The 21,584-nt window shown below is 39.4% G+C and overlaps 3 protein-coding genes across 4 annotated transcripts; 2 read left to right on the top strand and 1 right to left on the bottom strand.

Moving 5' to 3' along the window:
* Positions 1–1,226: 1,226 nt before the first annotated feature.
* Positions 1,227–7,032, top strand: LOC311304066 (uncharacterized protein). 2 transcript variants are annotated; one of them, XM_084430921.1, is made up of 7 exons: positions 1,227–1,356; positions 1,466–1,589; positions 4,037–4,098; positions 4,298–4,423; positions 5,488–5,554; positions 6,241–6,406; positions 6,525–7,032. In XM_084430921.1, the coding sequence occupies exons 2-6, from the start codon at positions 1,570–1,572 to the stop codon at positions 6,290–6,292; spliced, it is 327 nt and encodes a 108-aa protein (XP_084287047.1). In that variant the 5' UTR covers positions 1,227–1,356; positions 1,466–1,569; the 3' UTR covers positions 6,293–6,406; positions 6,525–7,032. The 2 variants fall into 2 exon arrangements, 1 of the variants encoding a protein (XP_084287047.1); XR_014629878.1 differs by lacking the exons at positions 1,227–1,356; positions 1,466–1,589; positions 4,037–4,098 and adding an exon at positions 4,509–5,307 and having other exon boundaries at positions 4,132–4,423.
* Positions 7,033–7,883: 851 nt separating this feature from the next.
* Positions 7,884–10,110, bottom strand: polr2g (RNA polymerase II subunit G). Its single transcript, XM_084430920.1, has 8 exons — positions 9,959–10,110; positions 9,547–9,656; positions 9,295–9,454; positions 9,048–9,098; positions 8,877–8,942; positions 8,695–8,766; positions 8,553–8,586; positions 7,884–8,380 (listed from the first exon to the last, which is right to left on the bottom strand). Exons 1-8 carry the CDS (start codon positions 9,968–9,970, stop codon positions 8,367–8,369), a joined length of 519 nt encoding a protein of 172 aa, XP_084287046.1. The 5' UTR covers positions 9,971–10,110; the 3' UTR covers positions 7,884–8,366.
* Positions 10,111–18,363: 8,253 nt separating this feature from the next.
* neurog1 (neurogenin 1) lies at positions 18,364–19,811 on the top strand. The gene is made up of 2 exons (XM_084430824.1): positions 18,364–18,597; positions 18,715–19,811. Exon 2 carries the CDS (start codon positions 18,725–18,727, stop codon positions 19,349–19,351), a length of 627 nt encoding a protein of 208 aa, XP_084286950.1. The 5' UTR covers positions 18,364–18,597; positions 18,715–18,724; the 3' UTR covers positions 19,352–19,811.
* Positions 19,812–21,584: the final 1,773 nt, after the last annotated feature.

Consider the following 21,584-nt stretch of genomic DNA (forward strand, 5'->3'; position numbering starts at 1 on the left):
CAATAAACAGTCTCTGGGTAGTGTGGTGTATAGCGGTACTTCACCTTCAACACAGACCATACTGTAACTAGTGACGTGGGGGTTTCATGTGGTAGTGCAATTCAAAGTTAATAGCACACATATGAAGGCTGGGGGTAACAAAGGGGTGTTGATGACCAGGGTGTCACAGCTGTCATCCCACTAGATGCAAAGTGTGGGTAGTGGTTGTTGCCCACTATCTGCACATTGTAGCATGATGGGGACCCAAGATTGTCATAGGTAAACCTTTTAGGCGGTCTTCGTCTTCTCCTGGTGAACTGGTACCCGTTTTCTCCCTCGGAGGTCCTGTCTCTGGACCCAGGCGCTGCAGCTGCTTCCCTATCAGGTAAGTCTTGTTGCATTAGGTCAGCAGTTGGTTCATTTTCATTAGGTTCTTTTCTTATTTCAGGTACAGACTCTGGGAGATCCATCTCTGACTCAGCTGGAGGTGACTGTGGCCTTGGTTCCACCACTGGAGAGTTAGATCGAGGCTCAGAAGGTACTGACTGTGGTGATAACGCATTTCTTTTTTCTAGGCAATCACTGCTTTCCTGTGGTCTTATCTGGAAGGGCTCCACTTGAAAGTAGTAGTCATCCTCTTCACTTTCATTATCGTACTCTGACTCACATTCTCTTCCCCGGACGGGCTGAGTTCTGCTGTTTCTTGGTTGCTGTCCTTGTTTTAGTTTAGTACTTTGAGCTGGTGTGATTTCAAGAGGTAGATGGTCACATGGAAGGAGAAGATTGCGATGTAAAACTCGTGATCTGCCTTTACTCTGTTCAGGTTTTACTTCGTAGACTGGAGCACCATCTGCCACCTGGCGTGTAACAACATGAACCTCATCCTCCCAGAAATTTCTCAGTTTCCCGGTCCCACCTCTTGGAGTCAGGTTTTTTACGAGGACCCTGCTTCCTGGGAACAGGTCAGTACACCTCACTCGTTGGTCATAATTCCTTTTGTTTCTTTCTGCACACTTGTTTGCCTGTTCTCTCGCAATCTCACAAGCTTCCTGCATTCCTTTTTTCCATCGTTCCACGTACTCACTGTAACTTTGGGAGTCATTGTCGGAGTTGAGTCCGAAGAGAGCATCGATGGGCAACTTTGGTGAGCGTCCGAACAGCAATTGAAAAGGTGAGAAGCCAGTCACATCACATCTGGTACAATTATAGGCAAAGATCAATTTGTTCAATGCATCTTTCCAATTAGCTTTTTGTCTTTCAGTCAGGGTTTTCAGCATCTGCAATAATGTCCGGTTAAATCGTTCCACCTGCCCATTCCCCTGGGGGTGGTAGGGGGTGGTCCTTGAGCCGGCAACGCCGCTGTACTTTTTGAGTTGGGTGAGTAGCTGGTTTTCAAATTCTCCCCCTTGATCGTGGTGAATTCTAGATGGAAACCCAAACTTCAGGGCGAAATCATTGAATAACCGGTCAGCTACTGTTTTTGCAGATTTTGAGGTGGTGGCATATGCCTGGGCAAATCGAGTGAAGTGGTCGACGATTACCAAAATGTACTCATAGCCCCCTTTGCATTTGTCCAGATGGAGAAAGTCAATGGACACCAATTCAAACGGGTGGGTCGTTTTGATATTTTTAAGAGGCGCTCTTGTCTCACGACAGGGTTTTTTTTGTTTGATACAGCAGCAGGTTCTCAGAACATAATTTTCAATGTCTTTCTGCATGTAGGGCCAGAAAAAACGATCCCTAATGAGGCTTGTGGTGCGATCAAGTCCTTGATGACCCATCTCATCATGCATCTCTCTCAGAACAGTTCTTTTGAATTGTGTTGGTAACACCAGCTGTTTTCTTTGTGACGTCTGGCGGAACAGGATGCCGTGTTCATCTAGCTTCAGCTTTTCCCACTCTCTCAGAAGAACTTTGGCTGGCGAGTTGACCGAACGCCACTGCTGAGAAGGTCTAGATCCTGCTTGTAAGTGTTCACTTATTACTCTAATGTCCTTGTCATCCGTTTGTGCTTGTCTGATTTCCTCTTTTGACAGGGGTTTGAGGTGTCCCTCATTTTTCTCCACACTTGCCAGTACACTCTGACAGGCTACTACAAAAGTCACATCTGGATTCCCTTGGGACTCCACAGCTTGGATCACGGCTCCCACACCGTCAGGTGAAAACTGCTCAGTACATTCTCTCATCGTCGTTTCTAGATCCGCTGGCATCCTGGAGAGTGAGTCAGCGTCTATGTTTTCTTTACCCGGGCGGTAGCGGATGGTGAAGTGAAAATCTGCAAGCTCTGACACCCACCTACACCCGGTGGCGTTCAACTTCGCAGAGGTCAGGACATAGGTTAATGGATTATTGTCACTGAAAACTGTAAAGGTTGGTGCATAGTACAGGTAGTCTCTGAACTTTTCAGTGATGGCCCATTTCAGAGCTAAGAATTCCAGCTTCCCACTGTGCAGATGGTAATTTTTCTCAGCTGCCGTCAAAGTCCGAGAACCATAGGCGATTACTCTCAGCTTGCCGTTCTGCTGCTGGTATAAAACAGCTCCCAACCCTTGGTTGGACGCATCCGTATGAAGGATGAACGGTTGAGAGAAGTCGGGGAATCCCAGGATCGGAGGTTGAGTCAAGCAGTTAATCAACTTTTCTAGTATCTCCTGATGTTTTTCTGTCCAGTCAATTAATTTACTTGACGGCACCACATGATTTCGTTTGTTATTTCTTACTTTGTGTCTCCCCTTTCTCTGTGGCCCAGCACCTTCCGTGTTACTTTTTAGCAGGTCATAGAGGGGACTGGCAATTCGGGAAAAGTCTTTAATGTATTGCCGATAATAGCTGAGCAGGCCCAGAATCTTGCGTAGTTCCCCCACCGTGCTTGGTGTCTGTTCCTTCAGTGTCGTTACAGCAACGGTGTCTGCGGGATCAATACGACTGCCTTCAGCTGACACAATTCTCCCCAGATATCGCACCTCTTTCTTAAAGAGCTCACATTTTCTTGGCTTTAACTTGACTCCACGGGACTGTAACCTCTGCAGTACTTTCTTCACCGCTTCCACTTGTTCATCGAACGACTCAGTGAAGACTAGGATGTCGTCTAAGTACGGTATGCAAATTTTGTCTCTTAACCCTTCCAGGCTCTCTTCCATAAACCGTTGGAACGCTGCAGGCGCATTCATAAGGCCGAAAGGAATACGAATCCATTCGTATAGGCCCCACGGTGTTGCGAATGCAGTCAGGTACTGGCTCTCTGGGGACATGAAACCTTGGTGGTAGGCCTTCCCTTGATCTAGCAGTGAGAACCACGCATTACCGCCCAGCCCGTCTAGGATATCCTGCACCCTGGGTATTGGCTGGCGATCAGGGATTGTTTTGCTGTTTAGGTCCCTGTAATCAATACATAGCCTGAGGCTGCCATCCTTCTTACGGACGCAGACAATTGGGGACGAGTAAGGGGAATGAGACTTGGCCACCCACCCTTGAGCAATCAGGTCATGTAAGTAGTCCTTCATCTCTTGATATAACGGTTTAGGGACTGATGTGTATGTGCGGGCAACAGGGGTGTAATCATTTAATAAGATACTCAGATGCAAACCTGGGACACAGCCGATATCGTCGTCTGACTTCGAAAAGGCATGACACTCTTCACGTAACATCCTCTTGACTTGTTGTTGTTGGGGCGGAGTTAAATGGCTCACATCCACTGGAGGGTCCCATCGATCTGTATTGGGAGATGCCTCAGTGATCTCTGGTAGGACCTGTGTAACAGATGCGGTGGCTTCACACTGTGCATTCGATATTGGTAAAACAGACTTAACTGGCTGCAGAATTCCTAGCTCTGTTCTACCACCGAGCTTGATGTCGTGATCTGTTCCATTCTGCACATTGATAGTAATTATTGGGCGAGCCCCTTTTTCCAGGAGGAAGAGAGTATCAAAGAGTTCAAGGCCATCTGGGTACATTGGGTTAACGTGTGGCTCAAACAGTAGCACCGTATCTTGTTTCACGTGAGGCATTTTTACCAGACACTGAATTTGCATAATGGTGTGCTTCTCTATGTTCACAGGTTCCTTCCTGGTTCTTACTACGTACTCGCTGAGTCCCTCTGCAGTCACCAAATTGATGAAGGTATGTACACTTTTCTTCTTTATGCTAGGGAAAGCACTTCTGACAGTTCTGTACAAACACGCATTAGTCACATCAAGGGATCCACTTTCGCTTCGTCTCATTATTTGTTCTATCACGTTATACCCGACGATAGGTCTGGGCAATTCTTGGTCCCTCAAAACAAGCACAGGAATGTTTAACTCTTTCTCATTGGTTACAGGGGATGCCAGCTTGAAAGTCAACTCCACCCATCCACTGTATGGCATGTTCGCTCCATTTGCTGCCACCAGGCGCAGACTGTCTGGTGCTTCGGTCGCCTCGGAAATATTTCTCAGTGTCACTTCAGGTGCATATTTGGCTTTCCACTCCTCATCTATAATGCATACTTGGGAGCCTGTATCCCATAATGCTTCAATCTTTTTTCCCTGTAGATAACAGGTGACAAGGCACTGTTTTCCAACTAAGGACGTGATGGCAGAATGCTGGTTAACTTGACAAGGGGCAGTTAAAATACTATCAAGCGTACTATCAAGCGACTGGGACTCAAACTGTCTCTGATGGCCAATGCTACATTTTTCATGTTTTTGGGACTTCTCTGCTGCTCGGGTCACACCCTGTCCCTTGGGGGTAACCCGCTCCTGTTTAACGGAGCTCCACGCTGAGGTCTGGCGCCTTTACTCTTACAGCCAGCTGAGAAGTGCTCGCTGCTGCCACAGTGGTAACAATGGGTGCAAGGTTCTTCTGCGTTGCGCTGCTGGCAATGGAAACATTGTCTGGCTCGTGAGGGATGGGACTGGCGGAACTGATGGGGGTGCTGTTGTGGTGGCTCCATATACTGCTGTGGATAATACTGCGGTGCTGCAAAGTTTGACGGCTGAGTTGCATAATTGATGGACATGGGGGGCTGCTGAGGAGAAGTGTACACATATGGCTGTCCATGGTGAGTTTCTAAGATTGAATAATGCTGACGTGGCTGGAGAGAATGTTCTGATGGAACAGTGGACAACTGAACTGGGTTTGCAGGTAGAGGAGGTATTTTCTGTTCCCTCACCTGTTGTTGGCTTTGTGAGAACTGGTGTGGAGACATGTATGGGCTTCCCTGCCGTTGGTATGTAGCCGTCTCGGGTTTCCAGGCCTGATGCTCTTGGACTTGGGTCCATCCTGATGTCTGTTGGGACACTGCTGATGCTGGGTCTTTGTCATAAACTGCAAAACACTGCTGAGGGACAGGTAAGGGCTGCTGGATGGACTCTTTAATCTGTATGATATCATCACTCAGGCTTTTTAGTTGTGACATTAAATCAAACTTCGACTGTTTGGACTGAAGCTTTTGTTCAGGGGGAGGCTCATTCAACTGTACAGCATGAACAGTACCATTTTTTTCATATTTTCGCTTATTTTGTCTTTCAGATTCATTGGAACAAGCTACATTGAGTTTCTCCAGCAACACTTCGTCTGGGACAGCGGGATCTGAAAGGTATGGTTGAAGGTGGCTTTGGATGCGGTCGTTTTGTAATCCAGTCAAGACGGTGTGCAAGAACATATTCTGAACTAGGGCGGGATCATATTTCAATCCGGAGTCATCCTCCTGAGAAGCAAACAGAATTTTCTGTCTCAGATCAAGAGCTCGAATTAGGAAGCTTTGTGGGGTTTCTCTAGCGTGCTGAGCTTCTTTGGTGAGCTGCTTATATAATTCAGTCGCATTTTTCTCCTGATAATGAGAACGAAGTATCCGCCTTAGCGTCGGGAGTGTCAGCCCTGCCTTCCCCTCAAGATAACTCCGCAGCTGAAACCCTGGTGTGATAGCCCTGATGACAGAATCTACTATTTCCTGTTCTGCATAGCCCTTTTTAAGTCCACCTTCTATCTGACGTGCCAGACTGGAGAATGAGAGACGGTCCTTCTGCCCTAGATCTCCTATTAGACCAGAAATTTTGAAGTCTTTCTGCCATGTCGCGTTCACTTGTCTCTGATATGTGGGTGAAGAATAAGATGGGTTCTGGGCTGCATATGTCTGTCTGTCTGCTATATTTTGTGATGCTGCGGGGCTAATATACATGGTAGAAAACAATTCAGCTGTCCTCTCTCCACTTTCTTGTATTGTTCTCTGGGCTGTGTTAACATCTCCAAGTTTAATTTCCTCCCTCTCTGTATCTTCTTCAGGAGCATTACTTGTGATTCCCGTGAGCTGGATCAGTTTGTCATTAATTGTTAACAGTTCAGCCATACCGCCATCTTCTAACTCCTCTAGCTCAGCTCTTAGTAAATGGTTACTAAGGAGGCTCAACAGGAATAAACGAGTCACATTTGTCTCATCTTCTCGTGTTAGGTGAAGAAAGACACTGAGTTTTGTCAGTTTTTCCCGTGATAGTGTGCATAATTTCTCACAAATTTCCTCTTGAAGATGTTTAAACTCATCCATTTTTTTCCTTTTTGCTGCGGTGTAGACAGGCTTTTGAGGGTGTTTACCTTACTGACTTGACCTTGTGACAACTCCAAGTGCACACACTGCTCAATCAGTCTTTACCACCACTCATCCGGAATATCTCACACTGCTGCTCATCTGGGTCACTAAGAAGGGGACGATGTTGCAAAATGGGCTCTACCGGTCAGGGAGTCACTCCATCGAACATCTATCCCAGCGGTGCCTCCAAAATGTAGTACCCTCACCGCCTGATGAGGGGAGATATGTGTATAAATTAATACAGGACACGGAGCTGCTGCTGCTTCACTTATCAGAGTCTGTATTGTTTGAGCAGCGCGCGCGTGCCCCACCCCCTCCCCAAGCAGGCGAACACTCCCCAAAGGTGAAAGCAATCAAATCATAGAACGATTGAGCAGGGAACATTAATCAACGGAATAAACACATTTAAGAAATAAATTCTCTTGTCATCCATATATCTTACATATAACATATTTACTACTATTTACTTATTTAAATGCTTATATACTTTTGTAACCACCACAACAGCAGCCATGTTTTTAACTTATTTTCTTTGTTTTTCATTGCAAATTCTTCATTCACAAGAACAAGAATTTGTTCTCAACACTTTGCCTAGATTTGATGTATTTCTCACACTGCAAAATCTCTTAAACTCATAAATAATAGAACTATGAATTAATTAGAATTAAGAACTATGATCTTATCTTTATTGCAGTTTGAGGTTTCTTTTATTTACCTCTTTCCTGTATTCCCTTTCAATTTGTGTTCTTTGTATTTCAAATGCAGTGGCTTCTTCTTTGCCATAAAAAGGGGAAATTATATTTAAATGTTTTATTTTTTAAACCCAATCTACAGATTTCCTTTCAAATCAAAACGTAAATAAAATTAAAAATGTCTGTCTAGGCTTGAATGCTCAACAGCTTATTGATCTCTGTAAAATATTTAAAGGACTTAAATCCACTTGCTCTGATATTTATGTTGAAGATGAACCAGTTTCTGCGAATGGACTGGACCCTGTTGTGAGATTTAATTTTAATGTAGTGCAACATTAAATATAATCAAGGTCATTATTTTGGGGGGAATGTTGCAATTTTGTTTATCACTAAACATGTTGAGAATTTATGGAAAAAAATATATTAAAAGGTCAAACACTTGCTGTGAGCTGTGAGATTTTGTGTGACTGGCATGATAGGAGGTTTCAATTGTAAATATTTTCATGTCAATATTGTTGCCATGATATATTGTCATCAGAGTGGGGTGGAATCAAAATGTTAACAAAAATCTGCACAAGTAAAGTACATATCTTTGCTTAATATGAAAGAATATCAGAATAAACAACAACAAAAGACAAGATGGAGACATGTTCAAAATTTTATGAGTGCTGTATTACAAAAGAGAAATATATTCAACAAAAGGCTGACTGGCATTTACAAAAATAATTCTAAAAATGACCGTATATAATAATGAGACTGAATAACTTCTAAAAGCAATGTGATGAATGATTCCTTCCAAAACGTGCTTGTGAACTGCTTACAGGATCTTTCAACATACATACATGTATATACATACACACACACTCACTCTTTTCTCTGCTGCCTCACTATAAATGAAACAGTTGAAAGTCTTTCCATCATGTAGAGCCACTGCAACATTTTGTTCCCATCCGACTTGATGTTTCACAAACAAACTGCTGCCATAGGAAAACTATAGATATACCAACATGATGATAAAAGGAAGCCATAAAAAAAAAGCATCAGATGAATGGGGAAATAATTACAGTATATACAAACTACGTAGCATCCTCACACCATCAAGTTTCATATTTCCCATATTCTTGACAGAAGAATCAGCTCACAAGACCTAGAAGTATAAAAGTGAAACTTTTAGACAGTGGTTGGACAGCACAACATAACTTAGAAATAAAGAAGAATTAAATAATGATAATGATAAAAGTTATAGCACAGCTAACTGCAAGCCTCTGACAGTAAACAAAGAGCTGTGACAGAATACGTTTATCATAGGAAATACATACCCAGGTAGTCATCCATAAGAGATCCAATGGCAAACTAATAAAAAAGGAACAAAAATTATTTAATGATCAAAAGCAGAAGAAAATATTTGTATCCAAATAGAATATTATTCAGCATATTCAAGAGAAAATGCCAGGGATTTACAATATCATTCTTATCCACTCGAGTTCCCACAATCTTCAGTCGAATTTCATCATCTTGTTGGATCACAATGTCCTGTTAAAGAAAACAAACTGAAATGTTCTATATTTGTACATGAGGATAAAAATAAAAAAAGATATATCCTTTCGACAAACATTTCTTAATGCTGATTTATTGACTCTTACTTCATCGACTGTCTTATAGCATGGAGGATTTGAGTTTGGGTCAAACTCCATCTCAGAGGGAATAGACTGGACACAGAAATATCACAGATATAAGACAAGTACGAAAGACACTGATTATCAACACAATCATATATATATATATATATATATTACTCTCCATGGAAAACCTACATGACGAGAAATGAAGCAAGACATGGGGCCAATTTCTGTAAAGAGTCCGACCTGGAGAAAGAAAGAAAAAAATACTATGAGTTAGACAATGAGTTTTATTAACACAGTATGATTACTGTGCATGCAAGTTATTTATTCAAGAGCTCTTAAATGAGATCTGTCTCCACATTGAGTCAGACTAGAGTAGGATACATGAACATCCAGAATGAGTGTCCAGCACTAGAAGACGATAAAAATGGTCTCGTACTTTGTTAACCTGAGTGACAACAGCATCCACAACTTCTCCCTTGAAGGGACGGAATACGATGGCTTTGTATTTGACGGGATAAAGCACAAAACCTCTGCCAGGCTGTATTACACCTGCTCCAATATTATCGATTGTGGTTACTGCGATAACAAAGCCATACCTGTGAAACAAAAGAGAGACATCAGAGACTCATATTTCAAAATATTCATTACTTGAAGAAAGTCAGATCTCAAACCCTTCTGTTGGACTTACTTTCCTGTACATGTTCCCTCCACCTCAGTGAACAGTTTCTGCTTGACTGTGTTCAAAAGGTTAGGTCCAAAGTATCTTGGATGGAGGAGAATCTCATGCTCCAAAGAGATCTATTGTGATGGTTATTAAGAAAACAACAATAAGCTACATTAAGGTAATTAATATACATCTAGAATCGGTTTATATAACACACTAGATTAACAAAAACATAATTGACTGATTTCGACTTTTAATCAAATACGGCAAGTAAATATATCAACACAATATTAATTTAAAAATGACGATATCAACACTTTCAAAACCCAGCGAGTGTGCAAGTAACGTTAGCCGAGACAAACCCCGAGCCGACATTATTAAATTCTTAATGCTGGGGTTCGTTATACACTCAAAAATAAAACAATTACGGACTTACGTGATAAAACATCTCTTAACTGTTGTTTTTCTCACAAATGTCTTAGTTTTAAATTTAAAAAGCCGCGAGTATTGATCTCTGCGTGTCACAGCGTCGACCCACAAAAAGAACCGAGCCACAAAAGCGTTTCCGGGTGACCATGACTTCAAATTAAGAGTCACATGAAGGCTTTTATATAAAATAAATAAATAAATTAGAAAAGAAAAGAAAAAAAGAAGGTTCTGCTTCATAAATTGTTTAACCTCTGGTTAATTTATTTACTATTTAGTCAAAAAGTTTTAAAAATGCATTATAAAAACTGTCTGATGTAGTAGCCTATGAGGTTTTATACTTTACTAGCAATAAACATCATTAAAATAGCCTAGGTTTATTTAAATGCATTTCTGTCACGCTGTATAAAGGGTCCAAATTATTTTACCTCCTGTTTGTGCTTTAATTAATATTTCATTCTATAATTCCAGACATTTTAATTAACATTACATTCCACGAATGAAACGTTTTTACGTAATTAAAACTGGCTAATAAATACAATAATGTTTACATATATTTTAAAATCAATTCAACAAATGATGTGAACTTTTTTATAGTAGGCTAGCTACTTTTAATTGTAGGATACACCTTTTTAGGTGCGTTAGACGTTTGATGTGTTTTGAACTAGATTATGGTAATGCTAAGGTAATGTTATGTTTTTTTTTTTTTTTACATACTTAATTGATCTCACAGCATATTTTCACTATTTTACCAAAAAACAAAAACAAAAAAAAAGGCATCAGCAGGCTACTCTTTTTGTAGCCCTATTGCAAAAACATATTTTTCAAAACTGTATGGTTATATTTGCTGTCCAGATAGCATTGAACAAAGTGATATTCATTCTAATAGTATTTTAACATAATGGTAGCCTATCTAAATTTCATCAGCAATCAGTCATTTTGTTGTTTCCAAAATTTGTACTCAATCAATTTTAAAAGGGCTACTTTGTCTCGAGAATCTCGTTCTCTGACACACAGAATGCAAGACAAAACATGAACACAAGAGGTCACTATAATTCCAAACTTATGCAACGTGTGGCCATTGATAGGACATTTACAGTGTTTCTCAATCGCTTTGGCTCAATTGTCGAATGATTATTTTTCTCAAAACAATAAGTTTGAACGGTTAAATTATTGATCACATCAGATTTGAATTTCTTATTGATTTAAGCAAATTGCATGTGTTTTGGCACATGTGTGCAAAAGAGTCGCAATCTAATTTGCACAATAACTGAATGCACATGGCTTGTTGATCAAAACTGGTGAGTTGATTCTCAGTGAAATTGTCAAACTCTTCACAAATTCTAAACATTCTTTCATAGTGTGAGCCTTCACATGAAACGTGATACATTCAATTATCAAAATCTGTCAGACATGCATGTTTATTCCATAAATACCTATGACATAATGTTTGTAATATCTGCTAAATTGGCAACTGGCCTGCCTTTGTAATGAATTAGGAATCACAATCTTACCAATCAACCAATCAGGTTTGGAGGTTATATGGAGTTTGTCCAGCAGGATCACTGCAGGAACATGGAGGAACTTCACACTCCTAAACAGCAACATCAGTTTATTTTTGTTCAAATATAAGCTGCAAATTCACAGCTTGTCATGGAAGAATATGTAGATATGTATTAATATGTGGTGTTAGGAGAAGACATAAGAGTGTGTAAAAATGAACAAGCACCTGTGAATTTCTACAAAAATAAATGTTCTGTGTAAATAAAAATGTCAGTCCCTCTTTACATTGGTTGTTTGTAACTATTTGCACTTACACTTTAGAGAATGTTAAGACTGTTTCGAAAGATGTGCCAAAGCGATTGAGAAAAACTGTAAATCGCTTTTTATCAGAGCAAGCAAGCTGTTGAATCCAAAGAATTAAATTAAATTAAGCCCATTAAATAAAAAATGCCAACGTGTGGCTTTGCTGGTGTATAGGTTTGCCAAGGAACAAAACTAAAATAGATGGATAGATAGATAGATATGTGGAAATCCTGAAAGTATACTTCCAGTTTGTTGCTTTTTCTGTAGCCTTAATAGCAAGTTTTAAAAGCGTCTCTTTCACAAGCAAATAAAAGCAAATGCAGTGGAGTGCTATAGATCAGACTGTCTCACTATTGTTGCTGAGGCAGGTCAGATACCCGCGGACTAAAGCCATGCATGCTGATGAGCATGGGCAGATGTCCACAAATATCTGAGCATGGTGGATGGGGTTTGCATCATGCATAGTCCAAATCGAAGACGGTCCTTGGGGACTTCTTCATTTTGTCCGCACCACATTCTTGCAGAGAGCTGGCACTCAACGCATTAACCTTGATATTATAAATGAGAGAGAGAGAGAATGCTTGCAGATGTCCTCACACAGTCACAAGTTCATGGCCTTCATGTTGTGGATGCAGTGCCTTCATTTAAATCAAACCCTTTCTATTTCGGTGGAATTTAGCTTTTTATCAAATTGGTGCTGTCTTTGACTTAATGAGAACACTGAGTGCAAATCCAATTCAAAATGCCTTAAAAGGATCAACCTCGAGTTGTTCTCAACCTGCATGAAGTTCTTTCTTCTGCTCAACATAAAAGAAGATATTTTGAAGAATGTTGGTAAGGTTTTTGGTCCCCATTGACTTTTTTGCTGGGGGTTTCTATACAGAAGTTAATGGGGACCAGGAACTGTCTGGTTACCAACATTCTTTAAAACATCTTCTTTTATGTTCAGCAGAAGAAAGAACTTCATGCAGGTTTAGAACAACTCAAGGGTGAGAATTTTTGGGTGAACTATCCCTTTAAGGCAGTATTTGACAGATAAGACAGATATATTAAGACAGTATTTGACCATATTTTACAGATATAAAGGCATTTTGGCCGAGCTCTGTGGAACTAATCATAGACAGGTCTGCATAGGAAAGTATATTTTTGCGTTTATTTCAATGTATTGCTATAACATAATACTTTCTGCAACACAGTAATCTCTGTTTGAATGTAAAGCCAATACATAATGCATAACTTCAAAAATACACTTCTTTAATTTATTTTAATTTATTTCTTAATTCTCATTTCTGTGATTGATTTATCCATAGGAAGTGTTATAGATTTTTGAAACAATTTGAACACATGTAAGCAAACCTGCACTTGTCGTTTATTCCCCTTTCATTGAGCAACATGTGTTTCGACCAACACGCTGTGTTCAGATATATTTCTCTTGCGTCGCTTTTGTTTTTTTGAAAGCAAAGCCCTTCTCCAGTGTTGATCCGAGTGCTCTCAGAGCTGATGGAAAGAAAACCCCTGTTCCTGAGCTTCAGCTCACTCCTTTCCTTCCCCCTCTCCCCCTGCTCTCGCCAAAGGTAGCTTTCAGATGCAAAATAAGCAGACATATGGAGAGGAGGTCTTTCTCCGGCCCTCCTAAAGATTCAGATTGTATGACAAATCACGTCCACCACCACCCTCCCAACCCCACACAGAATCTCCAGACAACAGCTTCATTAGAGTGAAAGAAGGAGTTTTTGCAGCTTTGTCGAGTCAAGCTCAGACTTCTTTCCCTTCTCAATTACTCCTTTGTTGGCTGGAGATTCAAGTTATTGCACTCAAAACCATATGGCTGATTTGAACACCTACAAGTGATGCCATCACCGGGGGGGGGGGGGATCGACATCTAGAAATAGAAATGGACAGCCATGGCACGTTTTTCTTTAACAAATGGATGTGTTGACTTGCAGTCCAGCAGGACTACTAAGTGAAAAGTCGAATGCATGGACCAGTCTGGCGGCGAGGTCAGGTGTATGAACTTATCATTAGTCAGGGAATCGCTGTGGACTTCCTCCCTTTTACGGTGATGTGGCTTGTGCAAAGCTTCTTCTCATTTTACCAAAGAGTTGCCCTGGTTACTTTCAAATATAAAGTCTTTAGAGACACAGCTCTCATTGTTAGCACTGATGCTGGGTAAACTAGAGGTAAATTATGCACTTGCACAAACACACGAAGACAAGTGAATGCCCCACCGTAGGGTTTGTATTTAGAATTGGACGTCTGATTGATAGTACTAGGTTCACGAACTGGTACATTATGTGTCTGACTCACAAAGAGAGCCGAAAATTTACATTCACATAGCTTGTAATGAGATTGCATTGCATTTTGATAATAGCACCTGTTTTGAAATCTTGTAAATATGCACAAAAAAGATATATTCCAGGTATATCTAGCAAATAAGTTTGGAACCATTTAAATGTAGGAATGTAATGTTTATGAAATGCAGCTTTCAGTTATGCGTTTCAGACACATGCAATATCTGTAAAATGTCTAAATAATAATAATAACAATAAGAATTATTATTATGTTATTATTGTAATGGTTTTATAAAAGATAAATGTATGCATTTTTAAAAATGAATAAAAATATAAAAAAAATTGTAAATATAACAAAACATTAAATTAATGCATTTAATGTTCTGGAAAAAAAATATGGTAAATATTTCCAATAACTGGGCTGTTAGCACAAAATTCAGTATAGAAAGAAAGAAAGAAAGAAAGAAAGAAAGAAAGAAAGAAAGAAAGAAAGAAAGAAAGAAAGAAAGAAAGAAAGAAAGAAAGAAAGAAAGAAAGAAAGAAAGCAATTAGATGTGCAATATTTTCCAACATTAGCTAAATAAATTATATTTTACTAAATATGTTTTTTAAGGTAGTGCAGTTAATTAAAATATTGAGTTGGATTAAGGTTCGATTTTTTGGCTTTATTAAACCTTCAAGAATATTACAGGGAGTGACAAAGCATGCTGCATGTCTTTAACCATTGTGCAACCCCAGAATCTATTTCCAGTCTGCACGAGGCATGAGGGGCTGATTTTCTTATTTGGGGTGTGGCATCCCCGTACAATTGAAGCACTGGAGTAAGGAATTAATTATCATTCAAAAGTAATGGCCCTATTCTGCCCTGCTTGAATCCTAAGGAAGGAAGAAAAGGTCCTCTGGCCCCGATCCTGCCGCAGCGCCAGGGGAAAGGATTATTCCGGGGATTACCATGTGAAAACTTCTATCAGACTTTCTGACTCAAAGATCTTTTGCGAGCAGTAATCGCGTTAATACCCGGGGATTAATGCTGGGCCAAATGCAAAATTGAATTTTAATTCGAATTGCATAAATAGATATAAAATAAATTAAAAGACTATTCTAGCGGGGACTAAAGCGAGTTCTGTGCCTCACACGTCACATGCCAATCCGAGACAGGTCGAACAAGACCAATGCACCTTTCACTTCTTCATGTGCTTCACACACCTGTCATGCAAATCTTTCGCGTTTTAATACTGCTCTCTTTCTTTTACCCTTTTTAATGTTGCATTAAGCCATTGTGCATTGGAATATCAGTTCCATTCAGGCCGCATATTTAAGTTTACTCGCAGCAGACCCTCAACCACGCGCGCTGCATCGCTTTCTTTTTAAAATGTGCAGTGTGCATGATTGTTTTGGGGTTCGGATCAGACCCTCTTTAAGTAATTCAGTTGTTTCATTTTCTCACGTGTTTCTGCTATTGAAATGCAATCAGGTCTCGTGCACTTGTGCCTAATCCTGTCAAAATCTCCTTGGCAACATCTCTCAGCTGTGGGCAAAACCCTTCTTCCTCCACACCGCCCCATTCTAGGGGGGGCCTGACACATCCATCACTTTGGTGGAAATAAGTAATGTTAAGTAACATTGTAAAACAATAACTTTTTTATGACTTTATAAGAGCAATAAGTACAAGGTCCAGACCAGATCACTAATGCTCTGACTGGAAGCAAAATAGTCATTCAAGCTGTTTTCTCTCTTTGAAGTTATTACTGACAGGTTGGTGTTGTAATAGTAAAATCGATCTCCCCATCACCCCTGTCTGGACCTCCACAGAGTGACCAGAGGGGCTTTTAAACGCGTGCATTCGGAGTAAAGGCGTAAAAAGAAAAGAAAGAACATGTCTGTTTATATGCTATATATTTATATAGCCTATGCTATATAGGCTACCGTCAAATCGATTAATCACGATTAATTGCATTAAACAAATTTAGGCTCAGTGTGTGTATGCACGTACAATAAACGCACATATATTACATAAACACAAACTTTAAAACGTTATTTTAATGTTAAATATCAGTGAAAGATTGTAATTGACCTACCTACCTTTTTAAAATAACATTTTATTTATTTAAGTTATGCATTAAAGCAGTAGGCTACTTTAAACATCATTGTAAAATGTTACGATTATTTTGTTTTTAGTAAAACGAACGAATATAGCTATCATTCATTTATTTCCATCCTTCCTCTTACAAACACATTTTAATTGTATAGGCTATAAATTGCATAGGCCCTATTTTATGTTTATTTTTATTGTGTATGTATATATAGGCCTACACACAGACACACACGCACATATAAACACAAACTTTTATGTTAGATGCGATTAATCGCGATTAATCGATTTGACAGAACAATATAGGCTATATATAGCATATAATATATACCTACTAGTACTATTTGCACGTTCCAATGAAGAAAAAAAACAGAGTCTTTGGTCACTCAGAAGTTCACTACATCTTCATCATGAGTCCATATTAGTTTATGTATCTAAAATAATGCATCTCCACTTGTGCTTCACTTCATGCCAGCGAAAGCACAAACGTGCCTCAGAAGCGGGGTGTTTTTGTTCACGCTGGGACTATTTGAATAAGAATAATGCTATTGGAGTGTCGCAGGCCGAGAAAAATGAGTGACAAAAGCTCAGAGGCGCAGAATTTGGACGGGGGACAAGCCGTATAGAGCTGAAAAGAAGAGAGAGGAGAGGCGCACAATGGAACAATTCACCTTATAATCGCTTTGATATATCATACATGCCTGAAGACTCTAAACATTGTGTAATTATTTATAAATGACTGTGCCCCAATCGCCATAATACCGCACGGAGAAAGGCGCCGCAGGTCTCTCCCCAAACTATTTCTAAATAGTGCCCGTTCATTTTTTTTTTTTTTTTAAAGAGGGGCGAGTTGCTTGCAATTGAATAAATTGAATAATTAATGAACAATTGTACGGCTGTCTCATAAAGATGTCTTTAAATAAAACTTAAGGCTCTAGGCACAGCGGAGGAGTTTGATTGAACTGCATCTTTCACCTCGAGAGTTATAACTCAAGATTCGTGCAGCAGGCAGGGTGGAATAAAGTCCATAGGCTACACTAAAACATTCTACACTAAAACGTTATTTTAATGTAAAATACAGTGTAAAAAAAATAATTAAAAAATAAAGTAAAATAAAATATTTACCTACATCACATATGCATATGCCTATAATGGTAAAAAAAAAAAAAAAAAAAAAAAAAATTATATTATATATATATATATATATATATATATATATATATATATATATATATATATATATATATATATATTTTTTTTTTTATTATTAATTAAAGCAATACAAGACATTACGGTAAAATGTTATGATATATTTTTTTTTTTTTGTAAAACGAACGAATATGGTATCATTCATTCACCAAATCATCCGCTTACCAACACATTTGAATTTTACTTTTTTTTTTCACACTGTAAAAAAAAATTGCTGCCTAAAATTTTGAAGTAGCCTACAATCAACTTGGATGTTTAATTTCAACTTAAATTACATTAAACTGACTTTTAAAATTGGTTGAATCTTGTAGCTATAACTTATAAAATATGTTGTCATAACCTTTCGATCATATATTTTTTACAGTGCAGTTATGCACATTGCAGTAGGCCCTTTTATGTTGTATGTTATTTAGTTAAAATTTTTGTATTGCCACGTGTGTTACACTTATGCTTTGTTTGTCTATCACAGCTGGCAAGAGGCAAATTCTGATGAACTTTAGTCATCACGTTGTAACATTCAGTATAATATAAGCTACATAAAAAAAAAAGTAGGCCTACTTTTTTTGCAATAGGCCTATATAAAATGGTTTGTATATAGAAGTATTAAAATATAGGTAACTACTAATACTAGCACGTTTTATCTTGTATTATGTAGGTAATGTGTAGAATGAAAATGAGCTGAAACGTAAAAAAAAAAAAAATCACATTTATAATTTGGCATCAAATCAAAACAATTGTGTCAAATAAAATTTTAAAGAGCTATGCGTACAAAATACAAAACTTGTCTTCTAGCCTCAGGCCACTTCGTGTTGTCTCTTCTTTTCAATTTCCTACAGAGATTTAAGTTAAAGTGGGCTTGGTTCATGCTGGACAGATAGCAACAGCTCTGCTCGCGTGGCTTGGCAGCTCTCCGGCTCTCTGATTGGCCAGCGGTGATTACAGGCACGCTTCAGAGGGCGAACAAACAACGGGCATAAATTATGCTAATGAGATGGTCGTGCGGCACGGGGCAGACCTGATGCAAACCATTCATTCATCCTTCACAAAAATGGCAAAGCGAGGGGGGTACGTCCATTGTCTCACCAGGGTATATAAGGTAGGTGAGGCCAGTCGTGTGCCAAGCTCACAAGCTCACACGAGCTGATTGAGGGGTAAGAGCAAGACAGACGCGTGCCTTTAACTTCAACACAAACTATCTGCAGGACTCTGCAAGACCTCAAACACCCAGTTTCATCTTTCAGCCCACATAAGGTGCGTATTTGCAGCATAAAACACCCTAGATGCTGCACGCAGAGAATTTGGAATTACTTTCCACGACTGGTGCATTCCTAACTCTTTTTTTTATTATTATTTTTTTTATATCTCCAGGTTATCAACAATGGAAACTGTCTACTCCGACATGGACACCTCAAGCTGTGACTACTCCTTTACGCACACCGATGATGAAGACTCGGGCAGCAGCCTCCACCCCGCGTCCCCCGCGTCCTCCTGCGGCAAGCCACCTGCGTCTCCAACCGAGCTGCAGCAGAAAAAGCGGCGCAGGGGGCGCGCGAGGAGCGACGGCACCGTGCACGTGGTGAAGAAGAACCGCCGGATGAAGGCCAACGACCGCGAGAGGAACAGAATGCACAACCTCAACGACGCCTTGGATTCGTTGAGAAGCGTGCTGCCTGCCTTTCCCGACGACACGAAGCTGACCAAAATCGAGACTCTGCGCTTCGCTCACAACTACATCTGGGCACTTTCGGAGACCATCCGAATCGCTGACCAGCGGCAGAGCAAGTCAAGAGACCCTCCGTTGCTGCTCCCCGGACTAAGCTGCATGGTAGATGCGCCCAGCCCCGGCCGGGACTCTTGCTCCTGGCCATCCAGCGCATCCTCTTCGTCTTCATCCCCATCTTACTGCAATTCAGACCCGAGCAGCCCCGCAGCCATGGACGATTATGGATATTTGCAAACCGATGTAGTTTACAGCTACACCAAATTCGTACCAAGCATCTATTAATGTGACCTAAGCATTCTCATGTCTGTATAGAGTCTGCAGAAGTATGTAGTGTAATATCAAAGGATGTTGCTGTTACTTGTCTATTAGAACCAGAGCACAGAGACAACATTAGGTATTCACTGTTTGCCTTAATGACAGTTCACAAATGAGAATGTTTTTATTTTTGTATTTTTTTTTGTACGTTTTGATACTGATATTGATGCTTTTCCCGATATCTTTGCACTTTTTTTGCATTCCTTGGAGCATGACCTTAACCCCTGTTAGAGAAAATTATAATTTAAACCAAGACAGATTGGCCTTTGCAGTCCAAGGTGAAAAGTCAATATTACAATTTGTAGAGCGATAAAGCAGAAAAACGAGCGTGAAAATTCAGTTTCAACGCTGTGACAATAGGCTGAAAGGACAAGACAAAGATCTGGCCTTATGCATTATGTATTTTGACCTGAAGAAACCTCCTCTGTCTGACTGATCCGTACAGTTAACTATAGCTCTCTTGACTGCTTTCCCATCACTTTCTTTTTGTTTTATTTATTCAACCTGTTGCTTTCGTATGTTATTGTATTTTTATTGTATATAAAGAGATTTATTCTATTATGTATTTACCTCAAAATTTAAATCTGGTGCAAACATGTTTTTGTACGAATAAATATAACGTTTTCTACAAAATATCTGTGCTTGTTTGTTTGCTTCATAATGTGACGCTAATATAGACCATAAACAACTCATAGCAATGTCTGGCAACATAATGGGCATCATTGTAATGAGTGCAGCCATTGAAGCGTCACACTGGGTCACAGCGCATAAAATAACGGTTATGCAGCAGGTGCATGGATATAGATCGAGATCGTCTACGCGTCATCTAATCTGTCAACCAATGCACATTTTATACACGATTGCACGCGGTTGTATAGAAACGTCCACGTGAGTTTTAGCCATTAGGATCTCAAAGATAAAAAAAAATGCAAATCTTTATTGTTAAAAAATGCACGAGGTGGCATTTTGGTCACTGTGTAGGCCTATTTTACAATATCTGCAGCCTATATCCTAATGTAAATATACCAACTTATCTGAGTTATGTTTGTTACTGTAAATGAATTAATAAGACAGGTGGATGCAATTCACCAAACTTGTAGCCAAAATAATAGCCTATAATAATGCAATAACAACTCTATAAACACTAACCAAAAAGAATCTGACTTTTATAATAAAATCGAAATAAATGCCCCTATTGTAAGGTAATAAAAACATGTCTCAACTTTTTACCGTAAAACTATTAAATGTAGCCTACATTTTCTCCCTAAATTACTATTCTTCTAAAATCATTTTGCATAGTAGCCTATCTTTACAGTATCGTTTTTACAGTACTATATAAGATACAAAATAAAAACAAATTAACAGGCTTGTATCTAGCATTTTTACATTATTTTTCAAACCTTTTTACAATGCATTTAAATTAATAAAACTCAAATTCATTTACAGGCTAATCTGCGCGTTCAGATAGCCTATTCAAAAGATGTATGAACATTCTATAATCCATTACACATTTTGCCACAAATTTAACAATTAAACAAATTGTTTTTTGTTTTTTTTTAATTGTTGATTAAATCAACAATTTAACAAATAAATGAAATATAAACAATCGAATATTGTTTGGTTTTAAATGGACCGTATGTAGTCTACACTAACTTTTTTGGCGAATGCACATGGCTTCATGAACGTTTTTATTCTGTGCACGTTGTGCATGTGGATCAGTTGATTTCTGAAGGGGTTCAGGTTAAATCCTCTATTTGGGAGTTCCGCATGAGGTCCAGTCAAGGCTCTTGTATCTGCACGTGTCGGGGATAGAAAAGTATAATAGCGCGTGCTGAAAGCCTTAGGGAAGGGCGCATGCCAGCTGAAACGAGAAAAGGGGGCACAGGCATGATGTTTATCACCCTCTCAAGAAGTTCATTTTACAGACCTTCACTGCACATCAAACACTCATGATGAGTCGTTCACAAAGTAAAACACAAAGTACATTCACAAAGTAAAAATCTGCAATGGACTTCAAAGTACAGCACCCCACACACACTCACACACACACACACACACAAAAATGTCTTCATTGACATTATGACTATCTCTTTGTTCTCAATCACAGAGGCATAAGCAATAGGCTTCGAACTGCCCTGAAATGCACCTGCAATCTGCTCTTTATTATATTGTTTAACATGCGCTGTAAAAAATTATATGA

This window comes from Rutilus rutilus, assembly GCF_951802725.1.
Source record: "Rutilus rutilus genome assembly, chromosome: 14".
Taxonomy (NCBI): domain Eukaryota; kingdom Metazoa; phylum Chordata; class Actinopteri; order Cypriniformes; family Leuciscidae; genus Rutilus; species Rutilus rutilus.